The sequence below is a fragment of the Carlito syrichta genome, unplaced genomic scaffold (assembly GCF_000164805.1).
Source record: "Carlito syrichta isolate Samal-C Ts95f unplaced genomic scaffold, Tarsius_syrichta-2.0.1 Scaffold304465, whole genome shotgun sequence".
Taxonomy (NCBI): domain Eukaryota; kingdom Metazoa; phylum Chordata; class Mammalia; order Primates; family Tarsiidae; genus Carlito; species Carlito syrichta.
In genome coordinates this window covers 473,921-495,567 of record NW_007248561.1, presented here as the reverse complement: position 1 = coordinate 495,567, position 21,647 = coordinate 473,921, and the positions used below count along the sequence as shown (strand labels likewise).

The following is a 21,647-nucleotide window of genomic DNA, read 5'->3' as shown; positions in this document are numbered from 1 at the left end:
TCCAGTCTGGGCGACCAAGTGAGACTCCAACTCAAAATAAATAAATAAATAAATAAATAATACAGATTAACATTAGCAGTGACGTTTGACTGCACAGAGACTATAATAAATCAGTTGCTTGCAAGACTCATCAAAAGTCTATCAATGAGTGGTGAGTTGATGTACTTCAGTTGTACAGATGCATCTGGTGGCAGGCTTTAAGTCAGAATCCAACACTTATTTTAGTCAGTGCGTGGGCCACCCTTTTTTTTTTTTTAAGTTGGAGTCTCACTCTGTCTCCCAGGCTGAAGTGCAGTGGCACACTCATGGCCACCACAGCCTCGACCTGCTGGGTTCAGGTGATCCCTCTGCCTCAGCCTTCTAAGTAGCTGGAACTACAGGCACACGCCACCACACCCAGCTAAGTTTTTTATTTATTGTAGAGAAGAGGTCTTGCCAAGTTGCCCGGGCTGGTCTCAAACCTGTGGGCTCAGGCAATCCTCTCACCTCAGCCTTCCAGAGTGCTGGGATTATAGGCGTGAGGCACCACGCCTGGCCCTTGCCTGCCCATTATTTTATTTACCACTTCCGTTCATGCCTCTTTTTTATAAATAGTGAGTTGTATAATTTTTTCATTATATATTACAATGTAATAAAAATAAAGACCACAATAAATATTATGCACTTGAATCATCCCAAAACCATCCCCCCCTACCCCTGGTCTGTGGAAAAATTGTTTTCCATGAAACTGGTCCCTGATGCCAAAAGGGTTGAGGACCACTACAAAAGGGGCATCCAGAGCCAGTTCCAGCCCTTGAAGATACCAGGTATCAGACAGGAAGTTACTTGTGGGCATGTTTGCAGACTGGAAGAACCCAGGCTTACCAGGTGTATTGACTTTGTCCCTTCTGTTTCTCACCCTTCCTATGCACCCTTGCATCGGCACACCTGGTGCTTGTGCTTGCCCTTGTTCCCACCTATGCTCAGTCTGCCTCTCTGAAACCCAACCTCTTCTGATTCCATTACTGCTCTTAACAATTCTAATGGGGTCAGAATATCTTTAGATTTTTTTTTTTTTTTTTTTTGAGTCAGAGTCTCACTCTGTCACCCAGGCTGGAGTACATGGCATGCTCATGGCCACCACAGCCTCGACCTGCTGGGCTCAGACCATCCTTCACCTCAGCCTTCCAAGTAACTGGAACTACAGGTCCCCGACTAATTTTTGTATTTATTGTACAGATAAGGTCTTGCCATGTTGCCCAGGTGGGTCTCAATCCCCTGGACTCAGGCAATCCTCTCGCCTCAGCCTCCCAAAGTGCTGTGATTACTGACTTGAGCCCTGCTCCCAGCCTATTTCTTTTCTTTCTTTCTTTCTTTCTTTCTTTCTTTTTTTGAGTTGGAGTCTCACTCTGTCACCCAGGCGGGAGTGCAGCCCAGGGCCACCAGAGCCTCGACCTGCTGGGCTCAGGCGATCCTTCCACTTCAGCTTTCCAAGTAGCTCGAACTATAGGCATGAACCACCACGCCTGGCTAACTTTTTGGTTTATTGTAGAGACAAAGTCTTACCAAGTTGTCCAGTCTGGTCTCAAATCCCTGGGCTCAGGCAATCCTCTTGCCTCTGCCTCCCAAACTGCTGAGATTACAGGCGTGAGCCACTGTGCCCGGCCTATATGCTCTTTTTTTAACCCAATAAGAATCATATGCATATTATAGTCCTATAGTTTCCTTTTTTTGGATAACATATCAGCAGGTATGGGCATAGTCTTAAAGGCTACGTAGTATTTCTTTGTATTCATAGCATTTTATTTCTAAATGGAACGTAATTAACCAGTCCTCTCTTGGTGGCCATTTATGTTGTTTCCTGTCTGGGTGTGTGTATGTGTGTTTTGATTTTTGTGGTTTGTCTTTTGCTGCTGCACTCAGTTTTACAGGGACCCTTGTTGAACACTTTGATCTTTTGAGCTTATGTGAGTATATCTGTAGGAAAAATCCCCAGAACTGGAATTGCTGAGCCTGAGGCATGTGCATTTTCTCTTTGTTGGCTGTGGTCTCACACCTGTTTTCTGCACACCTGCTGGGCCTGTGCGGGGGCCTAGGGAGCCTGAGGTGGACAAGGTCCTTCTGGAGACATATACCTGAGCTCTCTCCTGTGCATGGACAGAGTGTCAGTTGGTAGTGGCTCAAGGCCCTTGTGACTCTCAGTAGTGTAGGACAGGTGAGGCCAGCTTAGGGAGGGCACTCTGACAGCACAGCCTCTCTAATCATGACAGGCAGCCTCTGGCCCCTCTGGGCAGCCATAGCCCTCAGCATTCGGTCAGACTTCAGAAAGTGAACTGTTTTATTCACTGCCAAAGTTGTGAAATTTAATTTAATTTAATTTAATTTTTTATAGAGGCAGTTAAGGAAAGGCAGCTGGCTCCTGTCCAGATTGCCTTTCTCATAGGATGATTGTGGTAATTTTTGCTATTGAAAACGGTATAAAGAGTGAATTTCATGCACCTGGGCCTGGCCTGGGCTTTCCTGTCTGTCACTCTGGAAATCTGGGATGGAAAGAAGGAAACTTAACATTTCTATTTGTTTTGCTTTGTTTTATTTTGAGTCAGAGTCTCTCTCTGTTGCCCAGGCTGGATTGCAGTGGCACGCTCACGGCCTCCCCAGTGTCAACCTGCTGGGCTCCAGCGATCCTTCCACCTCAACCTTCCAAGTAGCCGGAACTACAGGCATGTGCTACCACACTCAGCTAATTTTTTTTGATATATTGTAGAGACAAGGTCTCACCACGTTGCCCAGGCTGGTCTTGAACCCCTGGGTTCAGGCAATCTTCTCGCCTTGACCTCCCAAAGTGCTGGGATTGCAGGCTTGAGCCACTGCACCCGGCCAGAAACATCTCTAAGTAGAGCATCCATTGCCTCCGACATGCTGGCTCCTGGCAGTCCTTAGGGGAACTCTGAGGGCAGCACTGTCCCTTTCCTCAAGGTGAGGAGACTGCAGGGCAGAAGCACACATCCAGGTCATGCAATGGGCAGCATGGTGCTTCCAGACGTAATCACTTGTTCTTCAATTGCTTGCTGCTTTCTCCTTGCCTGATTTGGGCTATCGTGGGTGGCAAGAACTTGAACTCCATATGGGACCCCATGGCAGGCCTTGTTCTGGGACTGAGTCACTGCACAAAGCAATAAGTGATTATTTGAGCTGAGGGGCCTCTTAGTCATGTGCTCATGCCAGGATCTCCCTTATTATGATTTTTTAGTCCAAGTGAGCCAGAGCAGGCTGGTATGACAGGGGAGAGCTGTCAGTGACTCAGTCTGCTATCACTGCATGGCAGGAGGCCCCCTGTAGAGCCAAGGGGCCACCATGCATGTCTCCCAAGCCAGCACACTTGGCTGCTTCCCCAGGCTACTCGGAATGGGGGATGCCAGGCAGCACAGCCCGAGAAGGAGCTATTAAGTCTGTCCCTTCCTCTTCTGACACCCACACACAATGACGGATTATTTGTTGTCACATCAGCTGCTTCCGGAGGCCCTTGGGAGGGGAGAGCTGATGGCAGGCCTGGCGATGCTGCCCTGGATTCTGCTCTGGTAGCTCTTAGGAATGACTGCTGGTGAAGCCCTTTGCTCACGGGAGCAGCCAGCCTGGTTCAGGTTTGCAGGGGCTAGTTCTTATTCCGTATATCTTTTCCCCAGAGGAACCTGCAAAGAGGGCTTCTCTCTACTTCTCTGTGTACAACCCTGGGCCTTTTCTTCCAGAATCTCTCTGGGATGCGTCCTCCTAGCCAGGGCCTTTAGCCTCAGACTCTCCTTGCAGCCTCCAAGGAGGCCACAGAAGAGCCCAGTGGGGAATCCCTCTAGGCAGTGAGGTAGGAGGAACGTTATTGGTTACACAGTCTCCTATGTGGGGCTAATTGGCGAATCTTGCCTCCTGGAGCTGCAGACACTGGGCTTTCAGGCCTGCTGTGCTCAGCCTGTTGGAGTCCCGAGGAGGAAAGGCAGTCAGTGGTGGAGGATGTGCTGGGGGAACAGGCTGGGCACAGGGCCCTCTAACTGACGGGCCCTCTAACTGACCGCCCCTCCCACTTCCCATGAGTGAGTCACTTCCTCTCTGGCTGCAGCAGGTACTCTCCCACAGGCTGGAGCAGCCAGGCTTCAGGGGGTGGGGTTCTCCCTGTGCAAAGAGCACTCAGGTTAGAAACAGCCAGTTTACTTGAAACCCCAGGCAGTAGAGCACAGCGTTTAGAGGATGATGTGATATTAGGTATTCTTGACAAATCGGAGCTATACATATTCTGCATTTTAAAAATGAACAAAATCATCACTCTTTTTTGGAACAGTGAAGATGACAGCACACGCATGAATCTTGGTAATAAGGGAGTCCCGGCTGAAATCGAGGGATTACTAATCCTCCTCTCTATCTGCCTCCCCATCCCCCCAGTGTCCTGAGCACAAAGCAAATGGCTTCCAGTGGATTCCTGGAGAGGTTGCTTGTAGCCACCCAGCTCTCAGGGGGAGGGCTCAAGCCTCCTTCAGGGATGGTTGTCATTCAGACTCAGTGGAAAAGCCCTTCCCAGAGCCTCACTCCAGCCAGGCTAGCAGGAGTAGAGACTGGGCCTCAGGAGCTTCGTCCTGGCCCAGTGACCTGGCCAGTGTCTCTAGGCTTTGGTTTCTCAGTAGTAAAAGGGAGATTCTTTACTTCGGAAAGTGTTGAGAATTAAAGAAAGAATCTAGGAAACACTAAGATGGGGTTCTGGGAGCAGTGGATACCCATCAAGTGATGGCTAAAGTGGAGGTGGCTGCAGCATGAAACAGGGAGCTTTCACTCTGCACCCAGCAAAGATCTTGCAATACCACCAGCCACAGCATTCTTCAACCTGATCCTTCAGCAGTCCTGTGAAAGGGGGAGTATTACCATCCCTGTTTTACACATGAGGAAACTGAGGCCCACAAAGGTAGGTGAATAGTTCAGGGTCCCAAGGCAAGTGAGTATCCAAAGCTGAAATTTGAGCCCAGGCCTATATGACCCTCAAATCCATCTTAGTAACTGGGTTCATGGCTTGAAACCCTCTGTTCTGTGGGCTGTGAATTCCTCTTGGTTCCTGAGCCGCCTTTGTGGATGGATAGCAGGTCCATAGGGAAGTTGCTGGCCCTGGTAGAAGCCTTTTCACAGCAGGGGTGGCTTCAGAGAGCTTGGGTCAGGGAAGGGTGAGGGATGCTGCCTGCTGGCTGGTGAGAGGATGTCTCAGTAATGCAGTCTTTGACTCAGCCCTTTTCTCCAGAGAAGCCATACTTGAGGGTCCTGAAATGCCTCCTTCAAGGGGAGACATGACTGACCTCTCTCCCTCCCTGCTCACCTGCAGCTTTCTGGCTTGAGTGTCATTGTTCCAGGTGAATGATTGTTTATAGGGAAGTTCGGAGGGCACTGTTCTCTCTGTGCTTGGCATTCTGAGAACCATGGAGAAGTACGCTTGAGGAATTAGCGTGATCAGGAAGAAAGAATATGGGGTTCAGCGTTAGAAAACCTGTGTTCACATCCCAGCTCTTTCAACAGCTATCCAGGTGGCTTTAGGCCGGTCCCAAATCTCTGAGTCTCAGTTTCCTTTTCTGAAAATGTTATGTTTTGTGTGTGCATTGTGAGGAGATGATCAGTTATTATGTTAGTTATCATATTAGTTATTATATACAGCCAGTCCTCCATATTCATGGGTTCTGTATCTGCAGATTCAACCAACTGTGCATCAAAAAAATTTTTTTAAATGGATGGGTAGTGGACTGAACATGTACAGACTTTTTTTCTTGTCATTATTCCTTAAACAGTATAATATAAAAACTATTTATACAGCATTTACATTGTATTAGGTATTATAAGTAATTTAGAGATGATCTAACTTGGACGGGAGGCTATCTATGCACAGGTTATATGCAAGTACTACACTGTTTTATATTGGGAACTCGAGCATCCTTGGATTGTGGTGCCTGTGGGGGTCCTGAAACCAATCTCCAGCAGTACTGCAGAACTATTGTATTTGTGAATACTTTGTAAATGATAAAGCCATGTGTAAAAATGAGTTATGATAGTTAATGTGAGTGTGGGCCACCCACGTGGCTTTTATGTCTGAAATTGACCACCCAAAGAGGTACACAGGAGTCTGTGAGAGGCCTGGAGCCACCTAGTGTAGATGGGCCTGTAAAGCACGGGTTGGACTATGCATTCAGAGTACACGTTACTCACCTTGAGTCTCATCATTTCGTCCCAGGTGTAGTCACATGAGTGCATAGTTAAGCTAGAAATTATCTTTTCTGGGGAAGTGAGAATGGTAGGAATTTCTCTGATCAGCAGAAGGACCATCACATCTCAAACCTGGAGTGGCCTGGAGGACCTGTCACCTGTGTGAAAGGGCAGACCAGGCTGTCACTCACACCCACATTTGCTGCAGGAAAGCAGTACTTTTTGCTGGATTCAGAAGGAGTTCCCGCATCAGCTCCTGGTCCATCTCTTCATCAGGGAAGGGTTCTGCACGGCTGCAAGCTTGTAGTGACTGGGTTTAACTCCTCAGTGAGGGTTGCTCTCCAGCTAACCATGTCTAAGCACAGCCCTGGTGATCAGCCAGCTGAGACCCCAGCCTGCCCTGTGTATTTCTGATACAATCCCAGTTACTTCCAGCTGTGATGCTCTGCCTCCTGCCATAAGCTGGTAGATACTGACTAGTCTGACCGTCTGCTTTCCCACTCCATCCCCTGGCCTCTAGTTGGGCAGAGTTTGCCTGCCAACCAGATCCTGTACCTCTTCTGTCTCCTGCCCCAGCCAGCAGCTTTGATGTCTTACAGATGCTTAACAAACAGTCCCACACTCTCTGTTTTCTCTTTCAGCAGTTTGTCAGGCACTGGGTTGGCTGCAGGGAAGTAGAGATGAATTAGGGTTGCTCCTTTGGGGGAGCCCACAACCTAGGGTGGGAGGGTGAGACAGATAAACCAACGGTTACAGCACAGTAAGAGGGAACAGAAGTGTGCATGGGCGCTCTGGGAGTTGGAGGAAGAGCAGCCAGCTCTGGCAGGAGGCCTTCTGTGACAACTTGCTGCAGAAGGTGACACTTCAGTGAAGACTGAGGGGTAGAACAAGCCAGCCAGGGAGAGAAGGGCAGGACAAGCATGCTCATGGCACAACCAGGGAACTGTGAGTCATTTGGTATGGCTGGATTTAGGGTGCATGTAAGGGCAATGAGACTGGGGAAGTAGCCTGAGACTGGTCAGGCTCACTAGAAATGTAGGTGTGTACCAGGCTCGATGGCTCAGCCTGTTATCCCAGCGCTTTGGGAGACTGAGGTGAATGGATTGCCTGAGCCCGTGGGTTCAAGACCCGCCTGGGCAACTTGGCGAGACCTCATCTCTACAATAAATCAAAAATTAGCCGGGCATGGTAGCGTGCGCCTGTAGTTCCAGCTACTTGGAAGGCTGAGGCGGAAGGATCGCCGGAGCCCAGCAGGTCGAGGCTGGGGTGGTGGGGAGTGGCCACTGCCCTCCAGTCTGGGTGACAGAGTGAGACTCCAACTCAAAAAAAAAAAAAGAAATGTAGGTGTCTTCCAGAAGACCATGGGAGCCGTTGGAGGGCTTCCACAGCAGACAGACCTCTGCAGTCTAGCAGGATCTGAGTGACCAGCTCCAATTACACAGGCAGCTGGGCGGGTTCTACTAGGGGAGTGCATCCTTCCTGATCAGCCTGAGGGTGAGCAGTGCCCCACCATCCTGCACTTGGTGCCGAGAAACCCTTTGAAGATGCGCTGCAGAAAGGCACCACCAGGTGGCAGCCCTGGAGATTGTGTGAAGGCCCCCCCTCCCCTCATTCCCTTAGCACAATGTTTGGGAAAGGGAGCCATACAAGACCCAACCCCTGTTCATGCCAGGCTGGCTTGCCCAACACATGTGAGATTGCAAGTTCTGCCACACTGGGCTGTGTACCCACAAGAAGATCCCCTTGAACCTATGAATTGGGTTTTCGGAGCTATTCCAGCAGTTTGGACTCTCTTCCTCCAGAGACCTGAGAGTAAGGTACAGACACCATGAGCCTTTGTCCCAAAGCACTTAAGTATGTGTCACCTAAGAACAGGACATGCTCCTATAGAACCGTGACATGATTTCCAAATATGGGAAATGTAACCGATACAATATTGTCATCTTATATACAGTCTATTTTCAGATTTTGCTCATCACTCAATCATGTCCTTTTTTCCTCCAGGATCATGCATTGCTTTCAATTGTTGTGTGTTTTTAGTTTTTAACCTAGACAGCTCTTCAGCTTTTCTTTACCTGACATTGATGTTTTGATGCATATAGGCCCATTTTGGTGACTGCTCCTTAATTTGGGTTTGTCTCATGATTAGATTTAGGTTGTATATTCTTGAAAAAAAATTTTTTAAATAGCATGGGTATTATGTCTTCATTAAGTGCACCATATCTGGAGGTATGCTATGTCAGTATGTTCTGTTATTGGTGATATTAACTTTGGCCATCTGATTAAAATTGCAGTTTGTTTCTTAAAAAAAAAATTAAGGTGTGGCCAGGCTCAGTGGCTCAAGCCTGTAATCCCTTGGGAGGCCAAGATGAGAGGATTACCGAGCCCACAGGTTCGAGAACAGCCTGGGCAACTTGGCGAGACCTCATCTCTACAATAAGTCAAAAATTTAGCCAGGCGTGGTAGTGCGTACCTATAGTTCTGACTACTTGGAAGGCTGAGGTAGAAGGATTGCCTGAGCCCAGCAGTTCGATGCTGGGGTGGCCATGAGCATGCCACTGCACTCCAGCCTGGGCTGGATGAGACAGAATGAGACTTCAATTCAAAAAAAAAAAAATTAACATGTATTTACACATAGTGGATTTTGCAGATCTTTTAACTGTGCTGTTCCATTGTTTTGAGAAGTGCACACTCCCAGAGGCTATATTCTTGGACAGCAAAAGTTTTATAGCCCAATATGTGTGCTCCGCCCTCTTCCCCCAATTGTGCTCCAAGAGATCTTGGACTAGAAGCACCAGGTCTTATTCCAGGTTTCTCCTCACCACCCACACTTCACCTCTACCTGGAGCGAGACCACAGGCCCAGCTAGGGAGGTTGGTGGTCTCTTCATCCTGGGCAGTCCCTTACTGTGTCCTGAGTTGGTAATTCCAGCATATGTGTGCTCATGTGTGTGACACCTGCAGGGATGCCTCTGGTGTGAGTGGTGGGACCCTCCATGCTTTGGCTGGGCTTCAGCAGCTCTTGGGTGGAGCTTAGGACAGACTGTGCTGAGAAGGAGAGTGACTGTATCATCACTTGGTACCATCTTTCTTTAGAGCCCACATCCCTTTGAAGGTTGGTGGTCTGTCTACCAGGTTGAATTATGTTCTGCTGTGCAGTGCCCTACTCTTCCCCTCCTAACTCTCCTGTACCCGATCACACAATACCACTGGGCTCTGGGCATTGTTGCCATTAGAGCCCTTATGTGTCTGTGATGGCCCAGCCATCAGTGTTTTGCAGAGAGAGCCAGGCACACATTGCCTGGCAACTTTAAGGTGAGTTGACCTTAGCCCTGACTGATGGGCAAGATCAGGCATCTCCTGTTCTGGACATGCCATAGTAGCTGTCCCACAGCTGAATCCACATTCCTCCCCAGGCTTGGCAAAGCAGTGGAACCCCCTGCTTTTAGGATTGGGCACAACTGCAGCCTGCAGAGGGCTGGTGCCAGGCTGGGTTTTCTTGGCCCTTTCTTGGTCTCCATCCCTTACCCCGTTGTTGTCTTACTGAGCTTTCTGTTGAGTTCAGGCTCTAAGGGCACTGGTGCTGACTTGTAAGGATGGAACATGGAAGAGTTGACAGATTCAAAGCTTCAGAGACTTCTAAGCCAGGGCTGTTGACTTCCTGAGACAGTGAGCAGTGGGCCCAGGAAATGCCAGGCAAATAGCTGCACGTGAACCAGGTTGGGTCAGGACCCTGTGCTCCAGCCTGAGGACCAGATATCTCTGGAGGGGCCTGAGACCAGAGTGGCCAGAGCCTCATCACCACTGAGCTCACTATGCAGCCAGGGTCCCTTGGAGAGGCCCCCAGGGAGCATTTGTGAACCACTTGCAGGTGTGTCTCTGGAGGGATCACATCAGAATTACTTGAGGGTGGGCAGATCATCCCTGTACATCAGAAGTGGGCGGGGACAGGAGAGCCTGTCCCCAGGGGCTTTGCCTTTGCTCACCCTACTAGTGAGCCTGCCTCTTCACGGTACTTCCTCTGCTTCGACTTGGAGAGCATGCAGCGGGTGTTGAGGAAGGGAAGCAGCCTCACTCCCTTCCCCTGCCGGCGTCTTTTCCTCTCCCTGCCCGTCTGCTCCCATCCTTCTGTCAGCCTTCGTCTTGGAGCAGTTCCTGTGCTGTTTGCTTGAGTTGAATCCTGAGTGGGGCGGGCGGGGTCAGGCTGAGCCCACTCATCGTCTGTGCTGCAGCTGCTCCCTGCAAACTGTTGTCTAGACCATGCCTGTGCGTAGGTGCGTAGGCAGCATCTACACAGATGTGACGTGTCTCCGTGGTGTTCTCCTGAGAATGGGGAAGAGAGAGGAGGCTTAGTGCTCTGGGGAAGACAAGTACAGGGTCAGAACCATAGTGATTCCAACTTACTGAGGCAACAAGCAACTCAGGCCAAGCACAGGGCCGCTGCACCTGGTAATAAACATCACCAACTGGAGGGAGGGCATTGTTCGTTCATGGAGTGTCTGCCTGGCCAGGCATTGGTTTGTGATGGTTTTATATATATGTATATGTATTTTTTTTCCTTATGAAATTTTTTTAGTGGTGCTGTAATTTTTCTACTGGTGAGGGGCAGACGTTAAACATATAAACACACAAATACATAATCACAAAATCTGGAAAGTGCTATGAAGGAAAAAGATACTGTGAGTGAGACTAACTAAAACCCATTGGTCATGAGGCTATCAAGGAAGACTCCTCTGAGGAAGTGATATTTAAATTGAGAGGAGTGCATAGGAGTTAGCCAAGCAAAGAACAGGAACACTGTACCAGACACATTATCGCCAGCTTTTGAAGATATTTCTAGAAGCAGCTTCATTCTTTGTTTTTGTGTGAATGATATTGAATCTGTTTTTAGCATGAGCCCATTTGGCAAAAGGCCTAATCATGGTTTCCATTCCATCTAGGTGAGCCTAATCATGGTTTCCATTCCATCTGGGGACTGTTGGGGCCTACTGAGTTACAAGGTTCTAGTTACTCTGAGAATTAAGTCGTGGCTCTGCTTCTCAGTAGCACAGCTCTGAAAACATATTGTGGTTGATGAGAGGTGAGTCCAGTAGATTAAACTAGAAGTGCATTGGATCATCTCTTCTACTTTCCAGTTCATTGCATGTAATCAGTCCCCTAGGATTTAAGAGAAGGGCCAAAACAATAGTATGTGAGGAAAACTGTATCCTATGACAGCTATATCCTTAATATATAAAGAGCTCCTAAAAGTCAATAACAGTAATATACACATAAAGTAGAAAAAGAATATAAAGAAAATTCATAAAAGAAATAACACAATCAGTAAACATATAAAAGAAATTCAATTTCAAAAATAATTAAAGAATTATGAATTTTTAAATGATATGTTTTTTGTTACCCATCAAATTGGGTTGGAGTCTCACTCTGTCACTCAGACTGGAGTGCAGTGGCCGCTCCTGGCCACTACAGCCTCGACCTGCTGGGCTCCGGCGATCCTTCCACCTCAGCCTTCCAAGTAGCTGGAACTACAGACGTGCGCTACCACGCCCGGCTGATTTTTGATTTATTGTAGAGATGAGGTCTCGCCAATTTGCCCAGGCGGGTCTCAAACCCGCAGGCTCAGGCAATCCACTCTCCTCGGCCTCCCAAAGCGCTGGGCCACTGAACCCAGCCGGCTATCTATTTTTTTGAGTCGGAGTCTCACTCTGTTGCCTAGGCTAGAGTACAGTGACATAATCATGGCTCACCACAATCTCGAACTCCTTCCTCAGCCTTCTGAGTAGCTGGGAATACAGGTACATGTCACCATGCCTGGCTAAATTTTTTATTTTTTTTTTCAGAGATGAGGTCTCACTATGTTGCCCAGGTTGGTCTCGAACTCCTGGGCTCAAGCAGTCCTCCTACCTCGACCTCCCAAAGAGCTGGGATTACAAGCATGAGCCACTGTGTCCAGCCAAATTGGCCATTTATAAGAGTAAGGAAATAGTCTTAGCGCAGCTTCTGGGACTCACTCTCCTACACTGCTGATGGGACTATAAATTGGCACAGACATCCTGGGAGCAGGTAGTGTATCTCAAGCACCCTTAAAAACATGCACCCCAAGTTGACTCTGCAGTTCTACTTCTTGGAATTTATTGTGAGGGAGAGAGACAAGTATGACAAGACGTATACTTGTGTGTGCATGACTGTTCATTCTTTTTAAATAGAAGGCAAGGGAACTGTAGCTATCTCAAGTGATGCCAAAGAAGAATATTGTCATGCAGGGCTGTTTACTATAAAATTCACCCTTATAGACCTGCGTGACGGCTCAAGCCTGTAATCCCAGCACTTTGGAAGACCGAGGTGAGAGGATTGCTTAAATCCAGGGATTCAAGACCACCCTGGGCAACTTGGTGAGACCTCGTCTCTACAATATATCAAAAAATCAGCTGTGTGTGGTGGTTCATTCCTGTAGTTCCAGCTACTTGGAAGGCTGAGTAGAAGGATCACCTGAGCCCAGCAGGTTGAGGCTGTGGTGGCTTGAGTGTGCCACTGCACTCCAGCCTGAGACTCCAACTCAAAAAAAAAAAAATTCACACTTATAACGTATCTCAGGTGGAAGAGAAGGAAGCTTGAGAAATTCTTGTAATAATTTTATATACGCACATTCACACATAAATATATACATGGGAAAAATCTGTTTAAATGTTAACGGCAATCACATCTGGGAGGTGAGATCATGGTACCTTATTTTCTTATTTCTGCATGTCTGTTTTTTCTAACATTTCTCCAGGGAACGCCAGTTACTTTGGTATAAAGAAGAGAGTGACAGGAGAAGGTGGGTTCTGTTTCTGAGCTCTTTGCGGAAGTGTAACAGTTACACTCCTAAGGTGGTTGTCAGGCCACCACCTCTGGGCCACCTCTTGTCACTGCCTGCCTTACATTAGACACTCCAGCAACACAAATGACTTGGAGTTTGTTGCTTGTGACAGTGCTCAGTAAACTTCAGTAGTGTCTTTTAACTGACTCTTAAATGCACAGTACTTTTTTTTTCCTTAAAAATAATGAAAGGACTGGGCACTATGGCTCACACCTGTAATTCCAGCACTTTGGGGGGGGGCGGGAATCACCTGAGCCCAACTGGTTGAGGCTGTGGTAACCATGAGTGTGCCATTGCATTCCAGACTGGGTAAACAGAGTGAGACTCTGACTCAAAAAAATCATAATCATTAAAGAAAAATGTGAATTTAGGAGAAGTGTTCCTCTACCACCCTCAAACTTCATGGGCTTAAAAAGCCTCATCCCATCCCAAAGGCCATTGCAGAAATGGCTCAGGAATGGGCACTTCAGGTCATTTGGCCACAGGTGTCTGGGAAGACCTCACTTTGGCAACAGTTGCTTAAGAGAGCGGCTCAGCTCAGTTGGATGGGCCACTCTCCTCTTTGGTGGTCTCTTGGGGCTCTGTTTGACTTTAGCATCTGCACAAAGGCGAGTTTTCCCCTTTCTGAATCTATCCCTTTGTGGGAGCATACTGGCTTCCACCTCTCTGGCCTGTATGTACTGCCGTTTCTGACCTGTGCATCACTTTTAAAGCCTAATTAATCCCAAGCAAAGTACCCAGGTTCTTCATCACTGGGGACCTCGGGAGGAGGTGGCAGTTACAGCGGAATAGCCTCAGCTGCTGTGTGACGCATCTCAAGTCAAAGACTTGCAGGCTGGGTGAGCATGAGGAAACTCGCTGGCTTACTCAGTGAGAAGGGATCTCTTCTGTCTTGTCTAGAGCTGAGAATGAAGCGGAGAGCATCAGACAGAGGAGCTGGGGAAACGTCGGCCAGGGCAAAGGCTCTAGGAAGTGGGATTTCCGGAAATAATGCAAAGAGAGCTGGACCATTCATCCTCGGTAAGCTTCTCACTGTCAAGTGGGTATGCTAGGGGCAGGGATAGGGGCAGGGCACATTAACTCGCATGGTCTGGCCTGCAGAAATCCAGACATCCAGAGGTGGTATGGGGTCCTGCCAAGCCCTCGGCCTGTACTCTAGTTTCACAAATATACAGAGAGGTATATTTGTATCACTGGAAGGTCCAAGCCTTAGGTCACTCTGTACCAAGGGATGTCAGTTTTGTCGTTGCCACACTAGTCTTAGGTCAGTCCCAGCTGATAACTAGACTCTGTCTCTTCCTCCAGAGAAGTGTATGTGTGCCCCCAGGGTGCTGATGTTCCCATGGGAAGCACACAGCTGCGTTAGAATCCAAGACTCCTCACCCAAGGCACTGCTTTGACCATTCTTGGGTGGCCTGCTTAATTTCACCAGGCATTTTGTAGAACCCAACAGACTTCAAATTGGCACAGACGTCCTGTAGAGTGGGTCTCCCCAGTTGTCAGAGGAGCAGCAGGCTTTCTGTGTGAAGTGTAAGGGCTAGGAGTCCAGGTTGCTTCTGGTCAGAACTGCAGGTGATGTGGGCTCCAAGGACCACAGCCAGAGACTGAGTATGAGTTTTGCCTTGGAGCAGCATTTTGGACTTGCACAGAATAGTTCCAGCTCCATTATTCAGCAGATAGTTCATGGTGCCTTCCAAGTGCCAGGCCTATGCTGTTTGCCAGAGATGCAGCAGTGAGACAGACAAGTTCCTGCCGTCACAGAACTGAACATCCTCATTAGAAGAAGCAGAGAGTGAACAACACACCAGATTGTCACTAGTGGTACAAGAAGGAGGTTAACAAGATGCTGTGAGATGAGAAGGGCCTACAGGTAGTGTAGACAAGAGAGGCCTCTAAGAGGAAGTGACACCTGACAAAAAGGAGCAGCTATGAAAAATGCAGGGGAAAGCCTTTCAGACAGAAGAAATGGCAAGTGCAAAGGCCCAGAGGCAGGAAGGAGCTTACCGTGTTAGGAATTAGGAACCCACTTCCATTGCTATATAGCTGGTGGGAGCAGAGGAGAGGATATGCCCAGTTAGAAAGTTGGGCAGAAACCAAATCCCGCAAGGCCTTAGAGGCCAAAGAAAGGAGTTGGGTGGGATTTAAGAACAGCAGAGCTTTGTTAAGGGCTTTTCGCAGAGTGGTGGCACTGGGGCAGAATCTGAGTTCTGCTCTAGAAGCTCAGGCAAGGTATTGTCACAGGACAGTGAGCACTGTGCATCTCCAGGAGTATGAAAGGTTCCTGGGGCTAGCACTTGGACAAGGACTGGGTGGCCATATTGGAGTCACCTGGGGAACCTGTTGAAGCTGTAACTTCCAGATCCTTTTTTTGTTTTTTTTTGAGTTGGAGTCTCACTCTGTCGCTCAGACTGGAGTGCAGTGGCCGCTCCCAGCCACTGCAGCCTCTACCTGTTGGGCTCCGGTGATCCTTTCGCCTCATCCTTCCAAGTAGCTGGAACTACAGGCGCGCGCTACCACACCTGGTTAATTTTTTTATTTATTTATTGTAGAGATGAGGTCTCGCCAAGCTGCCCAGGCAGGTCTCGAACCCGTGGGCTCAGGCAATTCACTCACCTCAGCCTCCCAAAGCGTGGGATTACAGCCTGAGCCACCGAGCCTGGCTCCAGATCCTTTTTAACAGATGTCCTCTAGGGAGCCCAGCATATACCATGGGTTGAGAAATGTGCCTACAAGGCTGATTGTGTCTTGGCCAGAGGCACACATGCCCCTCTCTAGTTTTGGAGGGGAGACTCTGGGCATGAGCTGTGGTGCCCTCCTGAACAGAAGACCCGGTCTGAAGACTATGTGGTGCCCTGGTGCCATGACAGCCAGGGCTTCTGAGAAGTAAGCCCACGGCCCTCTGTGCCATAGGTCCCCGTCTGGGCAACTCACCGGTGCCGAGCATTGTGCAGTGTTTGGCAAGGAAAGATGGCACAGATGACTTCTACCAGCTGAAGGTGAGTGAAATATGGGATTGGGGTTGCCAGGGATGGGTCCTCTTGCTAGCCCACTATTCCCTCCTCTTCCTTCACACCTGCACCACCTATTTCTTCCTGTGAAGCAGTCAAGTTCACACTGTCTCACAACAGCTCCTAATTTAAAGAGCTTTGTCTGTGTATAAATTACATTGCCATCGCATGGAGAAACACTGTTTTGTTTGGTGTGTTTGTGTGTGGTGCACACATGTTATGTGGTAGAAAGCCCCCTGCTTCCCCTGTTCTCGTGGTTCTGCTGTGTAAAGTGAGGTGTTCTGGTTTTGCTTTCCTGAAGATCCTGACCCTGGAGGAGAGGGGAGACCAAGGCATAGAGAGCCAGGAGGAACGGCAAGGCAAGATGCTGCTGCACACTGAGTACTCGCTGCTCTCCCTCCTCCACATGCAGGACGGCGTGGTTCACCACCATGGCCTCTTCCAGGTGAGTAGCCTACCCTCCAACCCCCCCCACCAGCTGGCTTGGGACTGGCTCTTGCTGGGGCCACAGATATACTGTGAGCAGCTCATGACATACATCGTCCTTCACACTGCCCCCATCCTCGCTGTGTCCCTGCCATGCTGAGCACGAGCACATCAGGCTTCCTGGGGCCGGTGGGGGGGAGCAGGAGGTCAGGCCAGGGCCACTCTGGCTGTGCTCCTGTGGTGATGGTAACAGCCTAGCAGGAATTGCTTCTTAGAGCAGCTAGCTTTCTTTGAAGAGCCGCTTTTCCGAGAAAAGAAGAAAGCAGGAAGTCATTTAAAGATACCCGGGCCCTTTTCAGTTGCGTTGTCAGGCACTGGCCAGGCTGGCATGGAAAGGAAGGTGATGAGGAAGAATCAGTATTTGGGGCCACAGCTACCCTGTGCTCTGCAGTGTCTCCACAATTGTTTTGGGGACCGACTGTCGTGTCTACGCAGGCATTTCAGCTTGTTCGGCAAATGCCCCTGAGCATCCTTACTCGGACGTTCCAGTGTCTTAGGAAAGATACTGATCAGAGCTCATACCATGAAAAGAGCCATCCTTGGGGCAGAACTGCAGTTGTTTCTCTAGAAATGAAGAGTCTGGTTCAGAATGACTGGAGCCCTCCTGCTGTGGCCTGGGTGCAGCCTCTCTTCTCCTCAGCCCCTCTCCTCTTGCTAAGACGGGCCTGCTGTATGAGAGGCAGCAGAGTGATAGAGGGAGCACTCAGGCTTCCATGCTGACAGTCCTGGATTCAGGCAGTGTGACCTCGGGCGGGTCACGTCAGGTCTCTAAGCCTCAGATTCTCCATCTGTAAAATGGGATGATGACGATGGCACTGCCGTTGTATGGCTGCTGGGAGATGCACCAGTGTGAAGCATGGAGCTGCTGCGGGGCCGTTCTCCCCACCTTTGGATTTCAGGCAGTGAAAACTCCTTGTCAACTTGATTTCCTGAAATAAAACAAATGGAAAATGCCTCCCACCCCATGTACATACCCTGCCAAGATCTTGATCCTTAGGTTTGCAGTTAAAGACAACTCAGAGTATCATTAGGCAACTCTGAAAATCAGAGTGATTCTCTGAAACAGGAAATCAAATTGAGGGTGATTGTGACTTCGTAGTATTCTGTCTCTGATACCTTCAGAAGCTTGGCCTTGGTTCGCCTCATTTTGGACAAGACTTCCTGGTGAAAAGTGTTTCTGGCATACCATCTGTGCACCAGACACTGTTCTGGGCCCTGGGAGGAGCAAGCAAGAGGCGTGATTCTGCTCTTAGGAGAAGTGTGGGTATCTCATCCTCAGGATTTCCCAAAGGGGACAGCTGGTCTAATGGGGATGACACCAAGGACTTCCTCAGGCTGGTGGGACAAAAGTCTCCAGGTTGTTCCTATTTTTTTGTCTCACTTGAAACACCTTTCAGCAAGGAAAATGGGCCTGGAGCTTGCAGTCAGTGTTGGTGGCAGTACCCACTGGCTGAGTCCTGCCTGTGCAGGACCTAAGCAGTGAACATGGGTGGTCTGATTTTATTCCTACAGCCTATGTGGGAGGAATTGGTAGTTTCCTTTACAGATAAGGAACTGGAGCCCTGGGGAGGTTAAGCAAATCTCTTGCTGCCAAGAATGGATGGGACTGTTGCCTGGACACAGCCATCCGAGGTCAGAGTCGTGCTCTTATGTACTGCATCCATGGAGAAAACTGTGGTCCTGGACATGCACAGCACTGTGTGACCTCTGGAGCCTGCTGAGACTGACCTCTCTTGAACTTCCACCATCTTAGATGCTAGAAGGAAGTTCTGTTGGTGATTGCTGAAATCTGAGTGCCATGGCAGGGAGGGGGCCCCAGGCCCCGGGTTTGCGGCTTGTACACTGGGCTAGCTTGGGCTTTAAATGCCCAGCTCCGGTCTGAAGCCTTTGTATTACTAACAGAGCATTAAGCCTTAACCTGAGGTGTTCTAACCTCAGCCCCCTGCTGGGCCCAGGCTTGTCCTCCACCACCACACATGTAGGTTTATTCCAGGCTCCCACTGGTTTGAGTGTCCTGTTCCAGATAAGAGTTCCAAATCTAGGTCAGGACTTACTGGGTCCCCAGCCAAGCCCTGCTCTGCTCCCTTGTCTCCCAGGACCGCACCTGTGAGATTGTTGAGGACACAGAATCCAGCCGAATGGTTAAGAAGATGAAGAAACGCATCTGCCTTGTCCTGGACTGCCTCTGTGCACACGACTTCAGCGACAAGACTGCCGACCTCATCAACCTGCAGCACTACGTCATCAAGGAGAAGAGGCTCAGCGAGCGGGAGACCGTGGTCATCTTCTATGATGTGGTTCGTGTGGTGGAGGCCCTGCACCAGGTGAGGCCACGCCCCCCTGCCACATCACTGGACCACAGAAAGCCACCCTTCTTGCCACTGCTGGTAGAAGTTCAAGAGAGAAAGCAGCTAGCTGTGCTTTGCAGCTGCAGTGTCCAGAAGGAGAGTGGCTGAAGGGCAGGTGTACCTGGTGAGGCACAGACCACAGCCAACCTTCCATTGAAGGCTGACCCATGGCCCAGCAGAGTCCTCTGGAGCTATGATTTCCTGGCTTCAGTGACGACAGCAAGATAGCCACCCAGGTGGCCACCACCCATCTGAGCTTATTGTAGGATTGGGGGTGTCAGGTACCCCAAGGCAAAGGGTAGGAAAGCCTGAACCTCTTCCAGACGCACCACTTCTGTGGACTGAGCCTGCAGTGCTTAGTCCCTAAACCATGACAGTTCATTTCTGATCCCACCCCATCCATGGTAGATGTCTGATGGAGGGGAAGAAGCAAGTTGCTTTCCCCACTAGTGTTGCCCCGAGGGGCGAGAGCTGAGGAAGCTGCTCTGGGTGTGGCATACACCGACTAGGTGCACATCTTACCCCACTCACACCCATGGTTAGTGAGGTCTTGGGATTGTCCTCATCTGCCTGTGGTCCGAGCCACATTGTAGTTTTTCCTGCCTTCCTGAATACCTGGAGAGCCTACATCTTACAGAGTGGACCCTGGCCCCACCTCTCAAATTTGTGGTACAAACTGTATGCCTGTTGTTTTCCAGAAAAACATCGTGCACAGAGACCTGAAGCTGGGAAACATGGTGCTCAACAAAAGGTGAGCTTCGCATTTTTCTTTCATGCCGTTATTCTGGACTTGGGACAGGCCGCATGTCCAGCTACCCTGTGCTCTGCAGTGTCTCATGGGGGATTCTATCTCTTGCCACATGGAAATATTGTACATGAGAGACTGGAAGTTTTAGAGCTGCAGAAAGGGAGCTCTGGGAAGAATTTTAGACATCCCCCTGTCCGTTCATTTGTCATGACTGATGGGTGCTCATTCCATAGTGGGTGATTCATTCTGTGATGTGGCCAGCCCAGGCCAGACCAGGAGGGGCTATAAAAATGGATGAATGGGCCAGGTGTGGTGGTTCACGCCTATAATCTCAGCACTTTGGGAGGCCGAGGTGAGAGGATTGCCTGAGCCCACGGGTTCAAGACCAGCCTGGGCAACCTGGCGAGACCTCATCTCTACAGTAAATCAAAAAATTAGTCGGGTGTGGTGACACGTGCCTATAGTTCCAGCTAATTGGAAGGCTGAGGTGGAAGGATCACCTGAGCCCAGCAGGTCAAGACTGCGGTGACCAGGAGTGTGCCACTGCCCTCCAGCCTAGGCAACAGAATGAGACTCCAACTTAAAAAAAAAAAAAAAAAGTGGATAAATGGGTGGAGGAAGAAGCAGAAGGGACCCTGCTGTAGGTGACTCCTCAGGACACAGACCCTGAGGTTTGCATCAGGAGGTTTACTAGGGAGTGCTCTTGAGGTGAAGGGGGCAGAATTGGGCAGAGGAGAAGCCGAACTACAGTGAAGTCACAGCAGGGCCTTAGCCGGAAAAGCTCAAGAGCCCCATCACTGACTGCAGGCTGTCCCTGGAGAGGGGCATCGCCTCACGCAAGACTGCTTCTTTTGGCTAACAGGGATGCAGCTGTGAATGGCTGCTTGTGAGGTATAGCCAGCACTCTAGCAGCAGAGAGAGCATGCCTTGGACTTGGAGGGGGTCTGGGCAGCTCACCTCAACATCCTCAGTGAAACAACTACAGGGGGAGATCACTCAAGGCCCCTGTCTCAGGCTGTCACCCCACCTCGACAGACTCCTTTGGAGTGATCCAGAGCAGTGGTAGAGGGACACCAATGATGGAAGGGCCTAGGACCAGCAGGAGGTGGGGTGGCTCTGTGAGCCACCACAGTTCTTGAAATGCATGGCTGGGAAGAGCACACCTCATTTCCCCTGCTCTTCCAGAGCCTCTGCTTCACCTCTCTCATGTGCAGGTGTTGAGTGTGTTGGAGGGCTTGCAAATAGCAGGCAGCACACATCTTACGGCAGAAGTGGTATAGTGGGTGATTCATTCCATGATGTGGTCAGCCCAGGCCAGGCCAGGAGGGGCTTTAGGCCCGCTGTCCTATAAGGTGACCAGAACCATGGTGGTCAGAGGAAAAGCAGCTGCAGGGAGGTGGGCCTGTTGGGAGGGGGTGGGGTCACCAGTCCTCACAGCTCCAGCCAGGGATGCCATCAAGAGGACCTGTGCACCTGAATGACTTTGTCCTGACAGCATCACCTCCTGCTGGGGCTACACACAGAAACTCACTGTCTGACAGGATGCTGCCTGGAAGACAGATGCCACATATGGGTGACACATGTACAGAGGACTAGGGGCGCAAGGAAGGCCAGTACCTGTCGTCTGAGTCGATTTATGAAGGATGAGTTGGGATCTGCAGGCTGAGAGTGTGAAGCGATGGGAGCCTAGCTGGTCATGTTGTGCAGGAAGGAGGGAAGGAGACAGGAACTTCAGGGGCCACTTGACTACCGGCCTGACTAAGGGAATGAATTAGGGTCCACACCCCAGTGCTACCTCTTAATTATTTTGAAATCCATGAGGGTGTGTTTGGTTGTGTACTCACTGATTGAATTCATGCTTTGAGGTACCACGTGCTTCCCTGAGCTTCCATTTCCTTGTCTGTGAAAGTTAAGGCGATTCTACTTCCCTGGAAAGATTGGCCTGAGCTACAAATAAGTGGGCATGAAACTGCCTAAGATGGTTCAGCCCATCACAAAGGC

At 49.7% G+C, this 21,647-nt stretch overlaps 1 protein-coding gene across 2 annotated transcripts in view; it reads left to right on the top strand.

Annotated features, from left to right (window-relative positions):
- STK40 (serine/threonine kinase 40) overlaps window positions 1-21,647 on the top strand; it is a 37,572-nt gene that overhangs the window by 3,236 nt on the left and 12,689 nt on the right. Inside the window, exons 2-6 of one of the 2 annotated variants that reach the window (XM_008059975.2) lie at window positions 13,957-14,076; window positions 15,967-16,052; window positions 16,366-16,509; window positions 18,647-18,874; window positions 19,597-19,649. In XM_008059975.2, the coding sequence (XP_008058166.1) occupies window positions 13,965-14,076; window positions 15,967-16,052; window positions 16,366-16,509; window positions 18,647-18,874; window positions 19,597-19,649 (623 nt within the window). In that variant the 5' untranslated portion in view covers window positions 13,957-13,964. Of the gene's footprint in view, window positions 1-13,956; window positions 14,091-15,944; window positions 16,053-16,365; window positions 16,510-18,646; window positions 18,875-19,596; window positions 19,650-21,647 lie in introns of those variants that run through there. The other variant, XM_021713330.1, reaches the window with a different exon arrangement.